Source organism: Rhincodon typus, chromosome 11 (assembly GCF_021869965.1).
Source record: "Rhincodon typus isolate 14 chromosome 11, sRhiTyp1.1, whole genome shotgun sequence".
NCBI classification, from domain to species: domain Eukaryota; kingdom Metazoa; phylum Chordata; class Chondrichthyes; order Orectolobiformes; family Rhincodontidae; genus Rhincodon; species Rhincodon typus.
In genome coordinates, this window is record NC_063342.1 from 66,206,402 (window position 1) to 66,223,481 (window position 17,080).

At 44.2% G+C, this 17,080-nt stretch overlaps 1 protein-coding gene across 1 annotated transcript in view; it reads right to left on the reverse strand.

The window, feature by feature from the left end:
* Positions 1-884: 884 nt before the first annotated feature.
* Positions 885-17,080, reverse strand: part of wwc3 (WWC family member 3) — a 107,451-nt gene continuing 91,255 nt past the window's right edge. The window contains exons 13-18 of the mRNA XM_020517636.2: positions 12,412-12,586; positions 9,305-9,469; positions 7,732-7,824; positions 5,595-5,825; positions 4,510-4,634; positions 885-1,701 (exon numbers count right to left, since the gene is read on the reverse strand). Of these exons, the coding sequence (XP_020373225.1) occupies positions 1,635-1,701; positions 4,510-4,634; positions 5,595-5,825; positions 7,732-7,824; positions 9,305-9,469; positions 12,412-12,586 (856 nt within the window). The 3' untranslated portion in view covers positions 885-1,634. The remainder of the gene's footprint in view (positions 1,702-4,509; positions 4,635-5,594; positions 5,826-7,731; positions 7,825-9,304; positions 9,470-12,411; positions 12,587-17,080) is intronic.

Here is a 17,080-nt window from a genome sequence, read left to right on the forward strand (position 1 = left end):
GGCCTAGTGGTATTATCACTGGACTGTTAATCTAGAGATCCAGATAACATTCTGGGGACCCAGGTTTGAATCTCACCATGGCAGATGGTGGAATTTGAATTCAATAAATATCTGGACCTTGTAACCATTGTTGGAAAAACCCATCTGGTTCACTCATGTCCTTTAGGCAAGGAAACTGCCATCCTTACCTGGTCTGGCCTACATGTGACTCCAGACCCACAGCAATGTGGTTGACTCTTAAATGCCCTCTGGGCAATAAATGCTGCCTAGCTAGCAACGCCCCTCATCCTGTGAATGAATAAAAAATAATATATGCTGTAGAGTCAATACACCACACAGCGTGGTGGCACATTGGTAATGTCACTGGGTTAGGACACACAAAAAGAACACAAGCCAATGTTCAGGGGACATGGGTTCAAGTCACAGTAATAAAATCTGGAATTGAAAGCTAGTTTCAGCTTCATGGTTACAATTACTATCACCAACTGCTGTTTAGTTCAGGGGAGGAATATCTGCCATCTAGCTAACGTGTAGTAACCCATGGTAAACGTGGTTGACTCTTAACTGCTCTCAAGGACAATGAGGAATAGGTGAAAGTGCTGGATGTGCTGATGGATGCCCTTGTCCCAGGAAAGGATAAAGAAAATAGAGTGGCAACATTCAGGATACTGGGAAAAACACTTCCATGCCATAAATTCTACAATTTATCATTAGACACAGTAAGGTTGCAGTGATAGGTGACACTTAAACACTGAAACACATGTAATGCATATTAAATGTTGACTGACCACCATAATTGCATAATGTTTGAAATCTGCTGCTTTTCTTCTCTTGACGATCACTTTCTCAATGTCAGTAAATGAAATTGACTGCAAACTCTCCACATTCACTAATAAAGGTTCTTTTTTATTTTTTAATAGTAAAAATATTGAAAGATGTTACTATGAAATTTTTTTTATACAATACACCGTTGTGGCAAAGAATACAATGTTACAATATAGTGTAAAGGCACAGAGTAATATAAAACACTAAAGTTATGCGTGTGGCTTGAAACATATTATGGCAACATTAATAATCAGCGCATAGTATTTTCACATCAGGTAACAGAAACAAAGCCAGCTTAAGATTTCATTCCAGTGCACCCAAAATACTGCAGAACTTTATAGTCTTAAAATACACCTAAAACTGAGATTTTCCTTCAAGGAAAAATATTTTTTTTTTTAAATAAGAAACCTATATTACAGTGGATATGATTAAGCTGGCCTTGTTTCTATCTTCCAGCCTTTTAAGCCCACAGAGTACACAGAAACTGAACAGATATACAACAGCTTAGTTTGTTTTTTTTTATATAATACCATTCCTTCAGAGGGATGTTAAATTCATAACAAGGACAAACCATGCCTTGCTTCAATTCTAGAATTATAATATATATATATATATATAAAGATATATATATATATATTTATAACATAAGTATATAGGCTTTTTTTTTCCTTTTTTCTTTTTACAAAAGGTCTATAGGAATAATCCTTGCAAAAGTGTTTAATAAACTCACTTACTGTTTTTTTTCTAGTAACTTCACATGGATAAAATTGAGACTGATAAATACTTCATATTTAAAATATAGTAAAGTGTCATACATCATCCGCTGGCAGAGGAGGTATGTTGATTCGCGCTCGGGTGAAAAATGCCATTTTCTCTCTGCGAATACAAAAGAAAATGTCAAGATCACTCTTCAAAGTGTCTTTTACTCACTAGAACTGAACTCACTAGAACTGGCATTCCAGTCAAAAGGTTTGACCAAGAGCTCAAAAACATGGGGTTGAAAGGGATTTATTGATAAATTTTAATGGGAACGGAGGCATGGGAGAAGAGTGAGACAAGACAGCTGAGCCATAACAGAAGAATGTTGATTGTGGGAGTGGAGGCAGAAAGGAGATTAGCCAGTGTTGACCGAGGGATTAATGTTGGAGTGCTCCTTCCAGCCCTGTGTTCAGGAAGTAGCATTTAGTGTTACCTTGCTGCTTTTACCAAGAGTTCAATGACACAGAAAGCCTCAAGACTGAAGGAGATTAGAACACATTGATTTTAATTTTCCTAACCAAAAGCAATGGATTTGTCCAGGCTAAAGAATCATTAAAACAGCATGACTGCATTAAAAAAAAGTACGTATTAGTAGGAGACAAAGCAATGGAAATGGTTCTGAAAATGTTTGATGTTTTCTCCTGAATTGTTAATTTATTTCAAAAGATTGTGCTCAAAGCAATAAAATGGATCTAGAAATTCAGCCATGTCCACTTTTAGGATCAGTGCCTTTTGCCCAAGGCTCTTTTCCACTAAGTCAGTGAGCTGTTGGCAGCAACGAGCAGCTCATAGGTAAAACCCCTAAAGGGAGGTCAGGGCACTGCTGCTTACTGACACAGGACTACAGTTGACCAGGTAGTGGGGATTCTGGAGGGGCTTGCAGTGGCCACATAAATGCCAGGTTGGTCAGCATCAAGCCAGTGTCAGCTGCCTCCAGCCGAACAAAGGCATCGGGACCCTTCTTTATGTATTTTTTAAAAATCTTAACATTCAAGCTAAAATGTACAATCAGATTTACGGATGACCAACGTTGCAGAAGAAAGACTCTGATGGTGGATGTAGATAGAGAGTAAAGATCCAAGTCCACTGGTCATACGGTCACTCCTCAATTTCCATACTGACCTATAACCTGCTGATCTTCTACTGACTAGCCAATCTAAGATTCATTCAGAAATATTCAATGCTTTGAGACCAGCTGGAGCTCTAGGTATGTCCCTGTGGAATCCCTCCACATCACAAATGTTGATATGGAGAAATGTTGGAGCCTTCATCACAAGCATTTGGAAATGGAGCATGCTGTCTACCTCCCCCTATTGGCAACTGGCAAACTTGCATACAAAATAAGACTGCCTCAGTGTCTGGTGCAAAGCCAAAGACCACAGACAGTACACATTGACACAAATGTCTCCAGAAAGTTTACGCTGAACACTTCCCCAAACACAACAGCTTGTAACGGAAATATTTGTTTCTCACTGCGGCTGGTTGTCAAACAATTATTAATTTTTTTTTCTGCTGGCGGAACAATTGATAACCAAAGGAGAGACAGTTTTTTTTTTAGTTAATTGATGGGGAATTTACAATGCCAGCATTCATTGCCCATCCCGAGATGCCAATGGACTGGAGTAACTCGGTGGGTCGTTTCAGAGGGCAGCTAAGAGTCAACCACATTGCTGTGGGTCTGGAGTCACATGCAGGCCAGAAGAGATCAAGACAACAGATTTTCTCGTCTAAACAATATTTGTGAACCTCTACAAAGAGGAACTGAATGCACATTTGAAAATAAAAGTTTGCAGCCGATGAGGGAAAAAGCAAAAGGAACTAATCTGATAGCTGTCAGAACTTGTACAGTCTGCATGCTGCGTGTTAACATGCTATAATTTATGGAAAGCAGCATCCAGAATTTTAGCTGGACCTTTATGCCCCAAATGGGCAAGCGCAGAATTTCACAGGTAAACAATTAAGGATGTTTAAAGGCTTGCTACAACCTATGAGAACCCATTCGGGGTGACAGGGGAACTTTGTAACTGCTGGAGGTGGATATCCAGCAATTTACCAGGAACAGAACTCCCCAAGAAGGCTCAGAGGCCACTGTAACCTATCCAAGTCAGCCACAGCCCACCCTACAATGTGCTCTGCCCCATAACCCAGTTGCTCAGGCAATTCAAAGGTGTGTCCATCTCAAATACCCACTTCTCTTTCTACTTCTACTGGAGGGCCTCCTATTTCGTCCCCCTCCAAGCACCCACTGTTCTAATTCTGAATTGGATGACAAGCTGCAACTCTGTCTGCAACCCCCACCCCCACCCCCAACCATCCCACAGCCCCATTACCCTCCAGCCAGTCACTGGTGAATTCACGAAAAGAAATCACAGCCGATGACATTTCCCAACACAGCGAGGGCTTCTAGCCCCATTTGATTCTGACAACAGACAGGTTCTGAAGTCAATGGCATTAATCTTGCCGCCTCCTTTCAAAATGGACATGATCACTGGAAATAAATACATTTCAAAAGTAAAATTAAAGTACGATTTAAAGAAAAGATCTAGATCACAGACGAAGTACAATATAAAAAAAACAGAAACAGCAGATATTTTAAACTTTCCTTAGTTAGAGATTCCTGCTCTAAAAATATCTCATTGTGTGCTTTAAATGAGATCACAGCTCTACCTCTCCCCTTTTAAAATGGTTCTCAAAAACCCTATATATCGAACCAAAATTCTGGTCAGCAGATCGGGCTGTGTAATGAGATAGTTGGTGTTAAGGGTGGTCTGTGAAGTGTCACAGGACATATTGATTCTTTTATGCCAATGCCAACAACAGCACGCATTTATATAGTGCTTTTACTGCACACTCCAGGTCACTCATTTTGCAAGACCATTGAAAATTGTGACATGGCAAAGCAATTCTCTCTTTTTTAAATCTTACCTGAAGGACTGAACCTGCAAGGGCTCTTTTTGGCTTTTCCCTCTCAGTTGATACACTTCCTTCGCTGCTTTCTTCAACATTTTCTCAGCTTGGTCTTGGCGTTGCTCCAACTTAGTTTGCTTTGCCTGCAAAGTGTTTTGGAAGAGTACTTACTTCACTGCAATAAACATATTGTACTTTTTCTATTTATCAGTCTGCTCACTGAAATTCTCCTTGACATAGCATCCATTTTCACACCAGCTACAATACTGGGGGAATGAGCCTTCAGCTCAATAGCAGTGTTCCCACCATTGAGTCAAAAGGGAACGGTTCAGGCCATACTCCAGTTACCGTAGCAGCTGGAGAACGGAGCGCCGACATCCACAGAACCATAGAGATGATACAGCTCAGAAGGGGGCCATTTGGCCCATCTCGTCCATGTCGTCAATGGAAGTCTAAAATTTAATGAGTGCAGGAGATCCTCTCCATCCAATGTAAAGGGTAGATGGAGCTCTTTAGCCTCGGTAGCAGCACTACTTGGAAAAGACATTCCAAACTGAAAAGGGCAAGAATATCACAAACAAGGCAGAATTGTGGATCAGAAGAGAGGGCCAACAACGGGCAACACGGTGGCTCAGTGGTTAGTACTGCTTCCCTCACAGCGCCAGGGACCCGGGTTCGATTCCACCCTCGGGCGACCTTCTGTAGAGTTTGCACATTGTCCCCACGTCTGCGTGGGTTTCCTCCCACAGTCCAAAGATGTGCTGGTTAGGGTGGATTGGCCATGCTAAATTGCCTATAGTGTCCAGGGATGTGCAGGCTAGGAGGGTTACATGGATAGGTTAGGGGGTTGGTTCTAGGTGGGATGCTCTTTGGAGGGTTAGTGTGGACTTGATGGGCTGAATGGCCTGGTTCCACTCTGTAGGGATTCTATGATTTTATATCACCTTCCTCCTGGTAAACTGAACAGTTTGCTTTGAAAAGGTGAGAAGACAAGTTAGCATCGCTAGAAAACTCCTTTATTCCTCATTGGCTGTAGTCTATTACAGATGTGCAAGCACACATCAAACACAGATCATTCAATTAATAAAGCACTTCCTCCTCACCTGTCTCTCTGCTTCCTTTAACAGATTGCGGAACTTCTCATCTCGTAAAATCCATTGAGGGAGGTCAGCCTGTCCTCGAATCCTGCTCTCCTGCAGCCGCTGTTTCAGCTCTCGCAGTGCAGCCAACTCCGCGTTCAGTTGCCGCTGCCTAGTCCTGGACGCCTGGAGATCCAGCTCCAAGTCCAGGGATGTTCGTGTTGGATGTTCAACCAGTGGCGTTTTGAAAGATGGCTACCATGTATCAAACAACAAACAAACACACGCAGCAAAAAAAAAATCAAGGCATGAATGTCCAGCACATGAGGGGGATACACCAGTGTCCAGGAAATCAGATTTTACAGATATTAATTGATGAAATTGTGTGGCAATTTAAGATCTAATCATTTTTAAACCATAGCAGGAAGTAAGCACAGAGGAATCGCAGAGTGATCTGAACCTTGGTTGACTTGCACTCCATGCGAGTGCAGTGTCTCCTTTAGGACTTCAAAATATATCTCCTCCCTAAAACATTCCTGCATTAACCTTTGCTCCCAGTGTCTTATTTCTTCTCCTCTTACCATACAACCAAGCGTTTGGTTTCTTGCAGCATATGAGAATGTGTCAGAGAACATACTGTCAATAAGATTTTCATTCCTTTATATACAAGCACATAAAGGGCACACAATGAGAGGGGACAGTAAACAGAACAAAACTAACTAGGGCAGTAAAGTAGGAATAAATTAGATTTTATGTGAGTCACCCTTATCTAGACTGGAGCTCAAACTCCCTATGATAGTGGTTCTGGTGCATGTTAAAGAAACATTAGTTATGTGTGACAGAAGAGTTTCCAGAACAACATTAACACTGTCTCCAACAGGGCCATAAAGATTATAGGTGTTCACTTGCTGCATTGCAATTTGAGAGATTGTACCACTTGTCTATAGATCTGTGGCTGCTCTTCAAAGAGCATTGCACAAATTATACTGTGAAAAAGGGCTGAGGGAGTCGACAAAGGTGCTGTACAAATGCAAGTCTTTGCTGCACTGATTGTAACTCCGTCAGCCAGAAGTCAAGTCCTTACAGCAGCCTGAGGTCACTTTGGCCATTAAAACAGACTGAAATAATCCAAGACTGGATTCAAAATGGGAGCTTAGCAGAGAGTGAGATGGCGAGGGATTTTAAGTCAGAATCCAATCTGAATAAAGATTAGATTTACAACAGTCTCAGTAATTCCAATTGTCCAAAACCTTCCCCTTAATTGTGGTTACAAGTGTTTGGAAAACTTAAGAGATTTCTCCTAGCTAAAAATAAAGCTGGATTTACCGCAGGGGTTTCACAACCCTGCTGTTAGAGGATTGAATGGTTGGGGGAGGTGGGGTGGGGAGGCTGCACTGACGGAGCAAACCATATCTTGCAGCAGTAATCCAGTTACACTGACTTTAAAACATTATATGCAAGACCTCCTTCTCCCCTTGGGTGTATCTACAAATCAGATAATGGCCAAACTACAAGAAAGATGGACCCTAAATATTTCTGGGAAGGATGCAAAGGCAGTTACAAGCTGATTATTTAAGTGAATCAGACCACAACGCTCACAGCTGCTAGCTGGTATTCCATAATCCTGACATGTCCCTGCAACCCACGATGCATACTGTCCGGTTCATCCCATGTAACCTAGTAATAACTAGCTTCTAAACCTTCCACAGCCCACCTGATGTGAGACCAGTCTGGTTAGGGGCTTAGAACTTTGTTGCCATCCCAGCACTTGGCCAAAATTGGGCACAAGAGGCTCATCACTCCACAGGAATGGCAAGGTGTACGTCCCGACCACATCAGCGGGATACAGAGCCGTTTCAGCACAACTGAAGGCTGCACGGTGTTGTTGAGCCTGCCAGCAAAACTAGATCCTGTCCCTATCAACACATTCCCCAACCCCGCTTCAGCGGTAATCAGGTGGTAACTGGGATCCAAGAATTAACATTTCACACACTCCAGGGAAAGATAAGAAGGACCTCCCCTCCAGTTCTGAGCCTTTGATTCCCACCCAGCTTAGAATGGGATTGTGTACCTGCATAAGCATAACTGGAGTATGCACAAGCTGATACAAGCACAAATGATTCAGACCCAAAGCTGCCTTAGTATTATCCGTGCTGCTTACCTGTTTATACCGCAGAGTGCGTCTCTCCAATGCATTTCGGATAAATGGGGACCTTTTAGGAAGCGTCGAACTGTCGCTGTCACTTCGGTATAGCTGCAGTAAGGAACACGGCAAGACAAAGTTATTTGTACGTGTCCAATTCTACTTCACAGCTGTTCCAGTCGATATCGCGATCATACTTTCCTGAATATAATTGCAATCTTCACGTGAACCTCATTCCAATATGAGCGGGGAGCTCTGTGCACATCTAGATGGTCACTGCGTCAAGTCAGGGATGCATCAGAATGCTGGGTGAGCAGGACTGGTGCAAGTTAGAACACAGGAGCAGAGGTTGCAGAGAGTGGGAGGCTGGAGCACTGGGAGTAAACGTGACTAAAGGGCGTCTGGGCTCGGACGAGAGTTTCAGCTGCAGATGAGCTGAAGCGAGGGATGGGTGGAGCCACACTAAGTTTGGAAGCTCACTCTGAGCTTGTGTACTACACCGAGTCTGGTTTAGTTTCACACAGTGGCCCTGAAAACAATGGAGTTGGTCACTAGGATCTGGAGTTAGTGGCAAGGATCAGGACAGTAGCCTCAATCCTTGGCTGGAAGATATCTCTGCTCGTGTTTGTCAAGCAGTGTGACAAACCAATGTTATGGAGTGCTTATAAACAAGGTGGGGAGGTACAGCAAGTGTTAGCAGTAAAGATGTGGAACCTGAGGATGTGTTTCAGAAGTTTTATACAACGTAATATGAGATACCAAAGATAATTTGTTATTCGAGCAGCCAACAATTTGGGTTAAACTTCTTCACAAAGGGCTGAGTCCTGTTTTAGATGTAAATAAGTTTTGAATTGGAAGAAATAAATCACTTTGAAAATGGGGCATGTCACATTCTGCCTTGTGGGATGACACATACCAAAACACCTAACAAGGGCTGTGTCCCAACAATTGCATTGCACCACCCAAAGTGCTCCACCAGCAGTGTTATCAAATGAGAACTGAAATTAAGCCAAGGGAAACTTCAGGGCAGTTGTGCAAAAGCTGTGGTCAAATACATTGATTTGAAGGCATGATTTAAAAGAGAACGTTGTAGCAGTTTAGGAAGGAAATGTCAGAGTTTGAAGCTTCAATAGCTGAAAGCACACCTCTCAGCGCTGGGACACAGAAGGTTGGAGATTCACAGAAGGCTGGACATTGAGGTTGTGTAGAGTTCTCGAGTAATGTAGCATGGAGTTATGGAGGAAGTTAAAAGCTACAGAGGGATTTCAATGCATGGGTGTTTGAATTATGGAGCGACAACACAGGCACTGGAAGGTAAATAACCTCGTATTGTATTTAAAATTCATGGCCTTCGGGAAATAAGGGTGTACAACTTCATGCTCCATCTACTGATTTCTACATAAAGGTGGTGACTGCACTGCAACAGTTCAGTTGTAGTTCCCAGCAGAGTGCAGAGGGTTGACCATTAATTTCTGGAGATTCCAGGATAATCCCAGCTGGGGCAATGCAATTTATTTCCCAGAATCATGGAGACGGAAGGCCCAGAGGATGGGGTAGTGATGTTCCTGCAGTGACAGGGAGTGTTACTAACCCTGCAGACATACTGACTCCGTGCTCCTGGCGAAAACGTCTGCGAGCGGACAATGGTGCTGCTACGGACAAACGGAGAGCCACGTGACCGTCGACTGCTCCTTTCCTTCGGTCGTATCATGACCTCTTCAGGGAAAGGCTCTTCAGTGTTGGTCTCTTTGTCAACCTGTAACAGATAGCAACTCCATCACCTCCAAACTCCTTTACCCCCTTCAACACAGCGTTCACTCCCACAAATCTGTCAATCAATCTCTTTGCAATTTCATTCGCCATTCACGATAGTAACTATACAATCAACTCCAGTACTATAGTTTGGTAGCACTGCAACTCACAGGTTAAAGGCTTTTTGCTGTGTGCTGTGCAGCTAATTAGAATAAGAACAAAAAAGTGGCTTCTTTCCCCAAAAGGCCTAAAGAGAGTTGAAGCTGGAGTAAACTATTACCAAGTACTGTGCAACCAAACAGGTTTTGTTTACAGTCATTTCCTGCATGTATTTCCTCAAAACATTCCTCCAGTGAATTAGAAGAATGACAAAAAACTGCAAATTAGAGCCGTGGTACATTCTATGTCTCACATCACATGACCAATGAGCTGACATTTTGGCAGGAAAGTATAACAGACAGCAATTCACTCCACTTTTCTCTCACACGTCTCGGGCCAGATATCGAGGACTGAGTTCCAAGCGCTTTTGCAGGGCTTGGAGCACAGGAATCTAAACTGACACTGCAGTGCTGCACTGAGGGAGTGCTTCTACAGGAGGATTAGGCAAGATTCCACATCCCAGTCCACCACACAAAACAGCCTCCCATCCACTGACTCCATCAATACTCCCCTCTCCCTCGGGAAAGCAGTCAACTTAATCAAAGACCCCTCCCACCTCCTGGTTATAATCTTTTCCATCAGGCAGAAGACACAAAAGTTTAAAAACACGTACCAACAGATTCAAGAACAGCTTCTTCCCCGCTGTTATCAGACTTCTGAACAACTCTCTCATACATTTGAGTTGATCTTTCTCCAAGCTGTAACACTATGTTCTGCAATTTGGTTCTATTACCTTGATGTACTTCTGCGTCTGGATAGCACACAAAACAACACTTTTCACTGTATCTCGGTACATGTGGTAACACCACTGCTCCAGTTTTATCTGGGTGGTGGAGGTATGGGGGGTGGCACGAGGAGGTGGTGTTAAGACAGACGTACCAAGCTGCTGCATTGCATCATGTAGACCATTTAGAATGCAGTCCCAGTACAGCAGTGGGTTTTGGTGGCTAACAAATCAGTGACAGGGGCACTGAACAAACAAATGGTTCTGTCCACATCAATACAAAGTTGTTTGGATAATGGCTGTCATCCAAACAAGTATTCCGTCATACTTCTGAGCTGAACCTTCTAAGCAGTGAGGAGGTTTTGATGGTTCAGAAGATGAGTCAGTCTTTACAGCAATCCAGCATTTGGCCTAATCTTGTAGCCCACTGTGTGTTACATTTCTAATCACCCATTTATCAAAGCAGGAGGCTGTCTGTCTTCCATGTGATAGCTCAATACAAACTCCAGTCTGCTCACTCCCCTTTCTGACCAACACCTCTTACTGGGGAAGACCAGCCTTTCATGTCTCTTTACATCAACCTGTTCAGAGATGTTATGCCATAACTCTGGAGCAGGTGGGACTTGAACCTGGATCTCCTGGCTCAGAGGTGGATACTCTGCCACTGTACCACAAAACCACAAGAAGGGGTGGGGGCTACCCTCCAAGCTTCTGCAGTCACGTCTAGGCAGCATGACTGGTCTGGTCTGGTCTGGCCTAGAATTCCTTTTGGTGGCTTCGGTGGTGTTTTTGTCAGCACTGGACTAGTCCCCCATGCAGCAGCTTCAGTCATTCCATGCGGCTTTTCTGCTGCATCAAGGAATTTGACAGAATTAGGAATTTGTATTGAAGAATTTGTACCTAGGTACCTTTGTAACTAAGATGACACCACAAGTGGCAACTTGTAAACTTTTCATGTGAGTACGTGTGCCAATAAAGCTAATTCTAACTCTACTCTGCAATGGTATTGTAAGTCATGAGGAAACGACTGGAGGTTTTTCCTTGTTCATGATAGCCATTTCACGATGGCTCATGATAGGACGTGAATCTACCTGTCACCTGCCAGTCCAAGTCTCAGTGTTATTCAGATCCTACTGGAGGCTGCACAACTTGCTTTATTACCCAAGAAGTCAAAAGAGAATGAAATGGTCAACACAAAAGTTCCACTGCTGACTGTATAAGAAAGTTGAAGGTTACGTGCAGGTAGTTGGCCAGTAGATGTTTTCCAACGGAACAATGATGGCCCAGGGCTTTACTGACTGACTAACAACCCTACATCATGTACAGCTCTGACCACTCGAGGTTTTCCTTTTAGCAGCTAATGACAACAGGCTCCTTAGTGCCACTCCTTGGCTGCCTTCACATTGAGGGCAGAATCCTCATTGCTCCTCTAATATTCAGTGTCTCGCACTCTTTCTGGATCAAGTCTGTGATGAGATCTGGAACCAAATCTAACAAAATCTGAAGTGAACATCCGGGAGCAGAATACCAGCAAATAGGTAATGACTGATCAGTGGCTCAGTGGTTAGCACTGCTGCCTCACAGCACCAGGGACCTGGGTTTGATTTCAGCCTTGGGCATCTCTCTGTGAGGAGTTTCCACATTCTCCCTGTGTCTGCATGAGTTTCCGCTGGGTAATCTGGTTTCCTCCCACAGTCCAAAGATGTGCAGGTTAGGTGGATTGGCAAAGCTAAATTGTCCATAATGTCTAGGGATGTAGGAAACGCAGGGTTACAGCGATGGGGTAGGGGGGATGGGTCTGGGTCTGGGTGGGATGCTCTTTGGAGGGTCGGTGAGGACTCAATGGGCCGAATGGCCTGCCTCCACACTGCAAGAATTCAATATTTCTACAATGGTACAACCCTGGATGACGACAACGGCCCAAACGTTTGTCTACCATAACTGCTGGACAATAGCACAAACTGTCTATATGCCACCACCATTAACAAACATGGACACAATCTGACCAGCCCAAAAAAATGCATTAGTCATAAAGAGCACTTGTAGCCCGGGAAAGTGCCTACCTTCGTACGCGGGGCTCTCATTCGGAGAGCAGCAAACTGGCTCATTTGATCGGCAAACTCGTGCAGGTGGCTCCCATTGCCATCCACCCCACTGAGCTGTTCCACCATAGGGTATTGTGGGCTAAGCTGGGCACTATTGCTGCAGCCACTGTCCACTGACTCGGCCTGCCAACTCCTAGGAGAAAGTACATCAGTACAACATAACTATTAGTGTGGTAAAGACAAGCACACAATTCCCATTGTGAAGATAAACAACATGACTTTCATAAAAAAAGAGGACTAATACAACTGATGCAAGGTCAAACATTAGCAGAACTGCATTGCCTATGGTAGACACTGTTAAGGATTATTAGCCTTAGAATCAACTTAGGCTCGATCCAAATCACGCCCTATCATCTCACTGATCATATGGTAAAATAATGGAGCTGATGGTAGCAATTTCTCTCTCTATAAATTAGTCAAAAACAGACACAAACATCAAACGAGGTATTTCCCAGAGCTTGGAGAAGCACAAATGTAAAGGCATGGTTCCAATCAGCACATGGTGTCTCAAACTGCCTGGGATTTTCTGAAGAAATCTAACTAATTTACAGTTGAACGAATTGGTGGTGGTGGGACCTAGCAGTGACCTTCCAATATGCAACCAAACGGAGTCCAGTTGAGGCAATAACGGGTGGCAGGTAGTCTGGGGCCACATCATCGAGGTCTGTCTCGGAGAAGTGAGCCAGTGGGACAGGAACAGCGGCTGCATTTAAATACAGGGTGGCAAGGGAATGGACATTGAGATTCTGTTCCCAGCAGACAGGGCAGCAGCCACATGGAAGAGGCAAGACTGGATCCAGCCAACAAGGTCAAAAAAGGGATGGGTGATACCAACACTGCTACAGCACAAGAGACCATTCAACGACCACAGGGGTCTGGTATGTGACAGCAAGTTGGTGGCCCTGCAATAGTTATGTTGGTGGCCCTGAGCTGTAAAAGGAGAGGTGGCTGACCCCTACAGAGCGAGTGACCAAGAGCCACAGCATACAGAGTTGCAACACACAGGAGATCAATGTCAGTGGTGCTGACTACATAGGGCGAATAGCTACTTAAAGTGGCACAGGTTGATGTCCACCACTGAGAATGACAAGTATGAACTACGTACTTCTGTCAATGCAGAAGCAGTGTGTTCCGTCATGCACAGGGGGTGATGTCCCAGCATTGCTCGAGTCACAGAGATGGAGGAAGAAGCGATGGAGCTTAGGAGGGTTGCAGCAGACTGAGTCGAGTCCACGGCCCTTGATTATCACAGGAAGCTACAGATCAAAGGCAGGCAGAAGGATAGGGCTGGCCGTGGGATCTGTATGCAGCAGGCAGCTCTCTCTCCGGTCCAGCAAGAGGCGAGGTGCTGCCAAAGGGACGTGAACGACATGAGACATTGGAGGACGACAGCCATCCATCTGGTGCACGCTCTGCCAGCACAGCCTGGGGTACCCGCACACATTTACAACAGGTACCTCTGGCTGGTAGCAACGCACAGATGGGCAGCAGCAGTTGACAGAGGCAGGAACAGCTCCAGCCAATCCCCACGGGAGATTTGAGGCGTGATCACTGAGAGACCCAGTGTACTGCCCTGTGCTCTGAAGCAAGGCAGCCATCACCTACCCAATAAGAGCAGTGGGCCACTGACAGTCTCGCTAATGGCTCACCCACCATCCTGGGACAAGCATGATGGGAAAACCTCGTGTGGTCACCTACACTACCACATTCCAGAAGCCACCCATCTCAACAGACAGACAGACTTCAGAGACACTGGTGTTCTGTCACCTCTACAAAGTGAAACCTTTCTTTGTATACATCTCGAGGTGGGTAATGCTTTCTTCAAACATCGGGCTGCCTTGCTGCTTCTATACCCCACCTCATGTTACTGGTGTCTGTCTCTTTCTCTCTTCACTGCAGGACTCAAAGCAAATCACCCATTGAACTTTGGCACATCCACAGGACAAGTGCTCTCGCTGTTGTCCGCACAGATTATTAGCGGCCTGGGAGATGGCCTTTCACCAAAAGCTCTCACTATGGCGTTCCACTCTGCAATGCCTCTGAGGATCCTAGCAGTTCATTCTCAGAACCAAGCCTGCATGCCTGCAAATGCAGAACTCACAGAAGGAGGTTATTCTGTCTACTGTACCTATACCAGCTCTTCAAACCAGCATCTTTACGTAGCGCCAATCTCCTGCCTTGCCCCGTATCCTTGTACATTATTTCTTACTTCCCAAATAATCATCCAATGCCGTCTTGAATTGAACAAGCTTCCTCCACGTTTCCACACTGTGCATTCCTTACCTTAACTACTTGCCGTGTGAACAAGATTTTCCTCACACCACCCTTGCTTCTTTTGCACATTACTTTATATCTATGTCCTCTTGTTCTTGTTGTTCTTGTGCGTGGGAACAGCTTCATCCTGTCTACTTTGTCTAGCCCACGCACTATTTTGAAAACCTCGGGATAAATGGATCTTTTTCTGGTTCACAAGAGGAGGCGCTAAAAAGGGTTCAGTCCCTCAGGCCCCAACCATTTGCAAACCATGTTAATAACTTGGATGCGGGGATTGAAACCACTGTTGCCAAATTTTCAGATGACACCAAAAGAAAAAAAATTGGGAAAATAAGTTGCAAGGAAGAAATAAGAAATTTGTAAATCTGACCAATGAAGTTTAATGTGGATAGGCACAAGGTCATTCATTTTGGCCGTAAGAATAGACTGAGAAATAATTATCTAAATGGAGAGACACTTCAGTATGCTTCAGTGCAGAGGGACCCCAGTGTCCTTGTGCATGAATCACAGAAAACCAGCACACAGGTTCAGCAGGTAACAGGAAGGCAAATGAAATTTCGGCATTTATTGCAAAAAGAAGCAAGTATAAAAGTAGGGAAGCGTTACTGCAACCGTACAAGGCATTAGTGAAATTATATTGTGTACAATTTTGGTCCCTTTACTTGAGGAAGGATATGGTTGTATTGGAGGCAGTTCAGAGGATATTCACCAGATTAATTCCAGAGATGAGGGGTTTGTTTTACAAAGAGAGATTGAGATTAGGTGTATACAATCTGGAGTTCAGAAGAATGAGGGGAGATATGAATGAGGTCTATAGGATGCTAAAGGGGATTGACAAAGTAGATGCAGACAGGATGTTTCCTCATGTGGGCCAATCTAGAATGAGTTTTAACAAAGTGTAACAGATTAAACAAGATGAAGGGAAATTACTTTACTCGAGGGCTCGTGAGTGAACCTGTGGAATTCATTACCCCAGAATGTGGTGGATGCTGGGATATTCAGTAAATTTAAGGAGGAAATAGACATTTTTTTTGACTAATAATGGGTAGAGTGGTTATGGAGAGCAGGCAGAAAACTAGAGTTGAGGCCAAAATGAGTGTATTAAATGGTGCAGCAGGCTCGAGGGGATGAATTGCCTACTCCTGCTCCAAGTTCTGTCCAGTCACATCTCCTCGGCCAGCCACCTTCTCTCCAAATTCAATCTATCCTCATTACTGATGTAGTTTAATGACTGTGGCTCTGAGCCAACAAGCATCTGCTGCACAGCCCTTTGCTTCCTTTGAGGAGAGGAGCTACTGACAGTCCGGGGAACTTCCAGGAGTCCTGTGCGAGAATCAGCAAGGCCTGTGTAAAAGGAAGGCCAATAGCCTGCTCTACCAGCCTCAAATACCTGTCTGCTGCTAGCCTGCATGGTCCCAAATGGTCTAGGTAAATTGGCTGGCAGCTGTAGGATAATCCCCCCACACACCCATCAGCTTGGAGCTGGGAAACATTTCCACAGATGAACCTTTCAAATAAAGGCTATGTGCTCTCACTCTGTTGCTCTGAACAAGTTGAGAAACAGCTCATTGTGGAGCACATGCTCTCATCCCTTTACAATCCCCCCCAAAAAAAAAAATCAGCAATCATACCACCTTTCCACAGAAACCATGACCAACTTACACTGAGTACTCCTCAAAGTCCCAGCTCTCTAACCTTCAATCAACTTCTCTTCAGTTCACCAGCCTCTCCCACATTAACATTCCCCATCCCCTCCAAAGTTCTGCTCTTTTGAAATTCATTTATTAAAAGCAAGATTAAAGGTTACTAAGTTAACAAGCGACTCTTTCTGTCAGGAGATTATCACAATGAGCCTTTTTCTCCTCCCTTAAATTGATGCGAATGATTAAAACTATTATGTTATTACAAGCAGGGGAAACCCAGACAGGAGAAATCTGGTGTGTAATGCAAGGGGCACAGGCTTATTGGTTCAGTTCTTTAACTATCGGACCCTTCAGTAAACTTGTATAAACCTGGTTACCATTTCATTGTTTCACTGCACGGAACCATGGCAGGTCTGAATTGACAAAGACACTCTTGTGTGGTTGTCAAAACTGACCAGTTGTGTCAGATGTCATGACATGTTAGACTGCATACTGCTGAGCACTGGGCCTCAGTGTTCTGGATCACAGACCATCAAAAGGGCTCGACTGAAACACTCAAAAAGCCAAGTGAGGATTGCAATCTTTGCTCCACAGTGAGGATTGCCTACTGGTGCCCAACCTGTGGGCTGGTTTTTATCTAAGGGGTCTACCTGTCGTTCTTGATCATATTCATGGGCTATGGGAACCTTTCCCTCTCAGATTGCTCATAT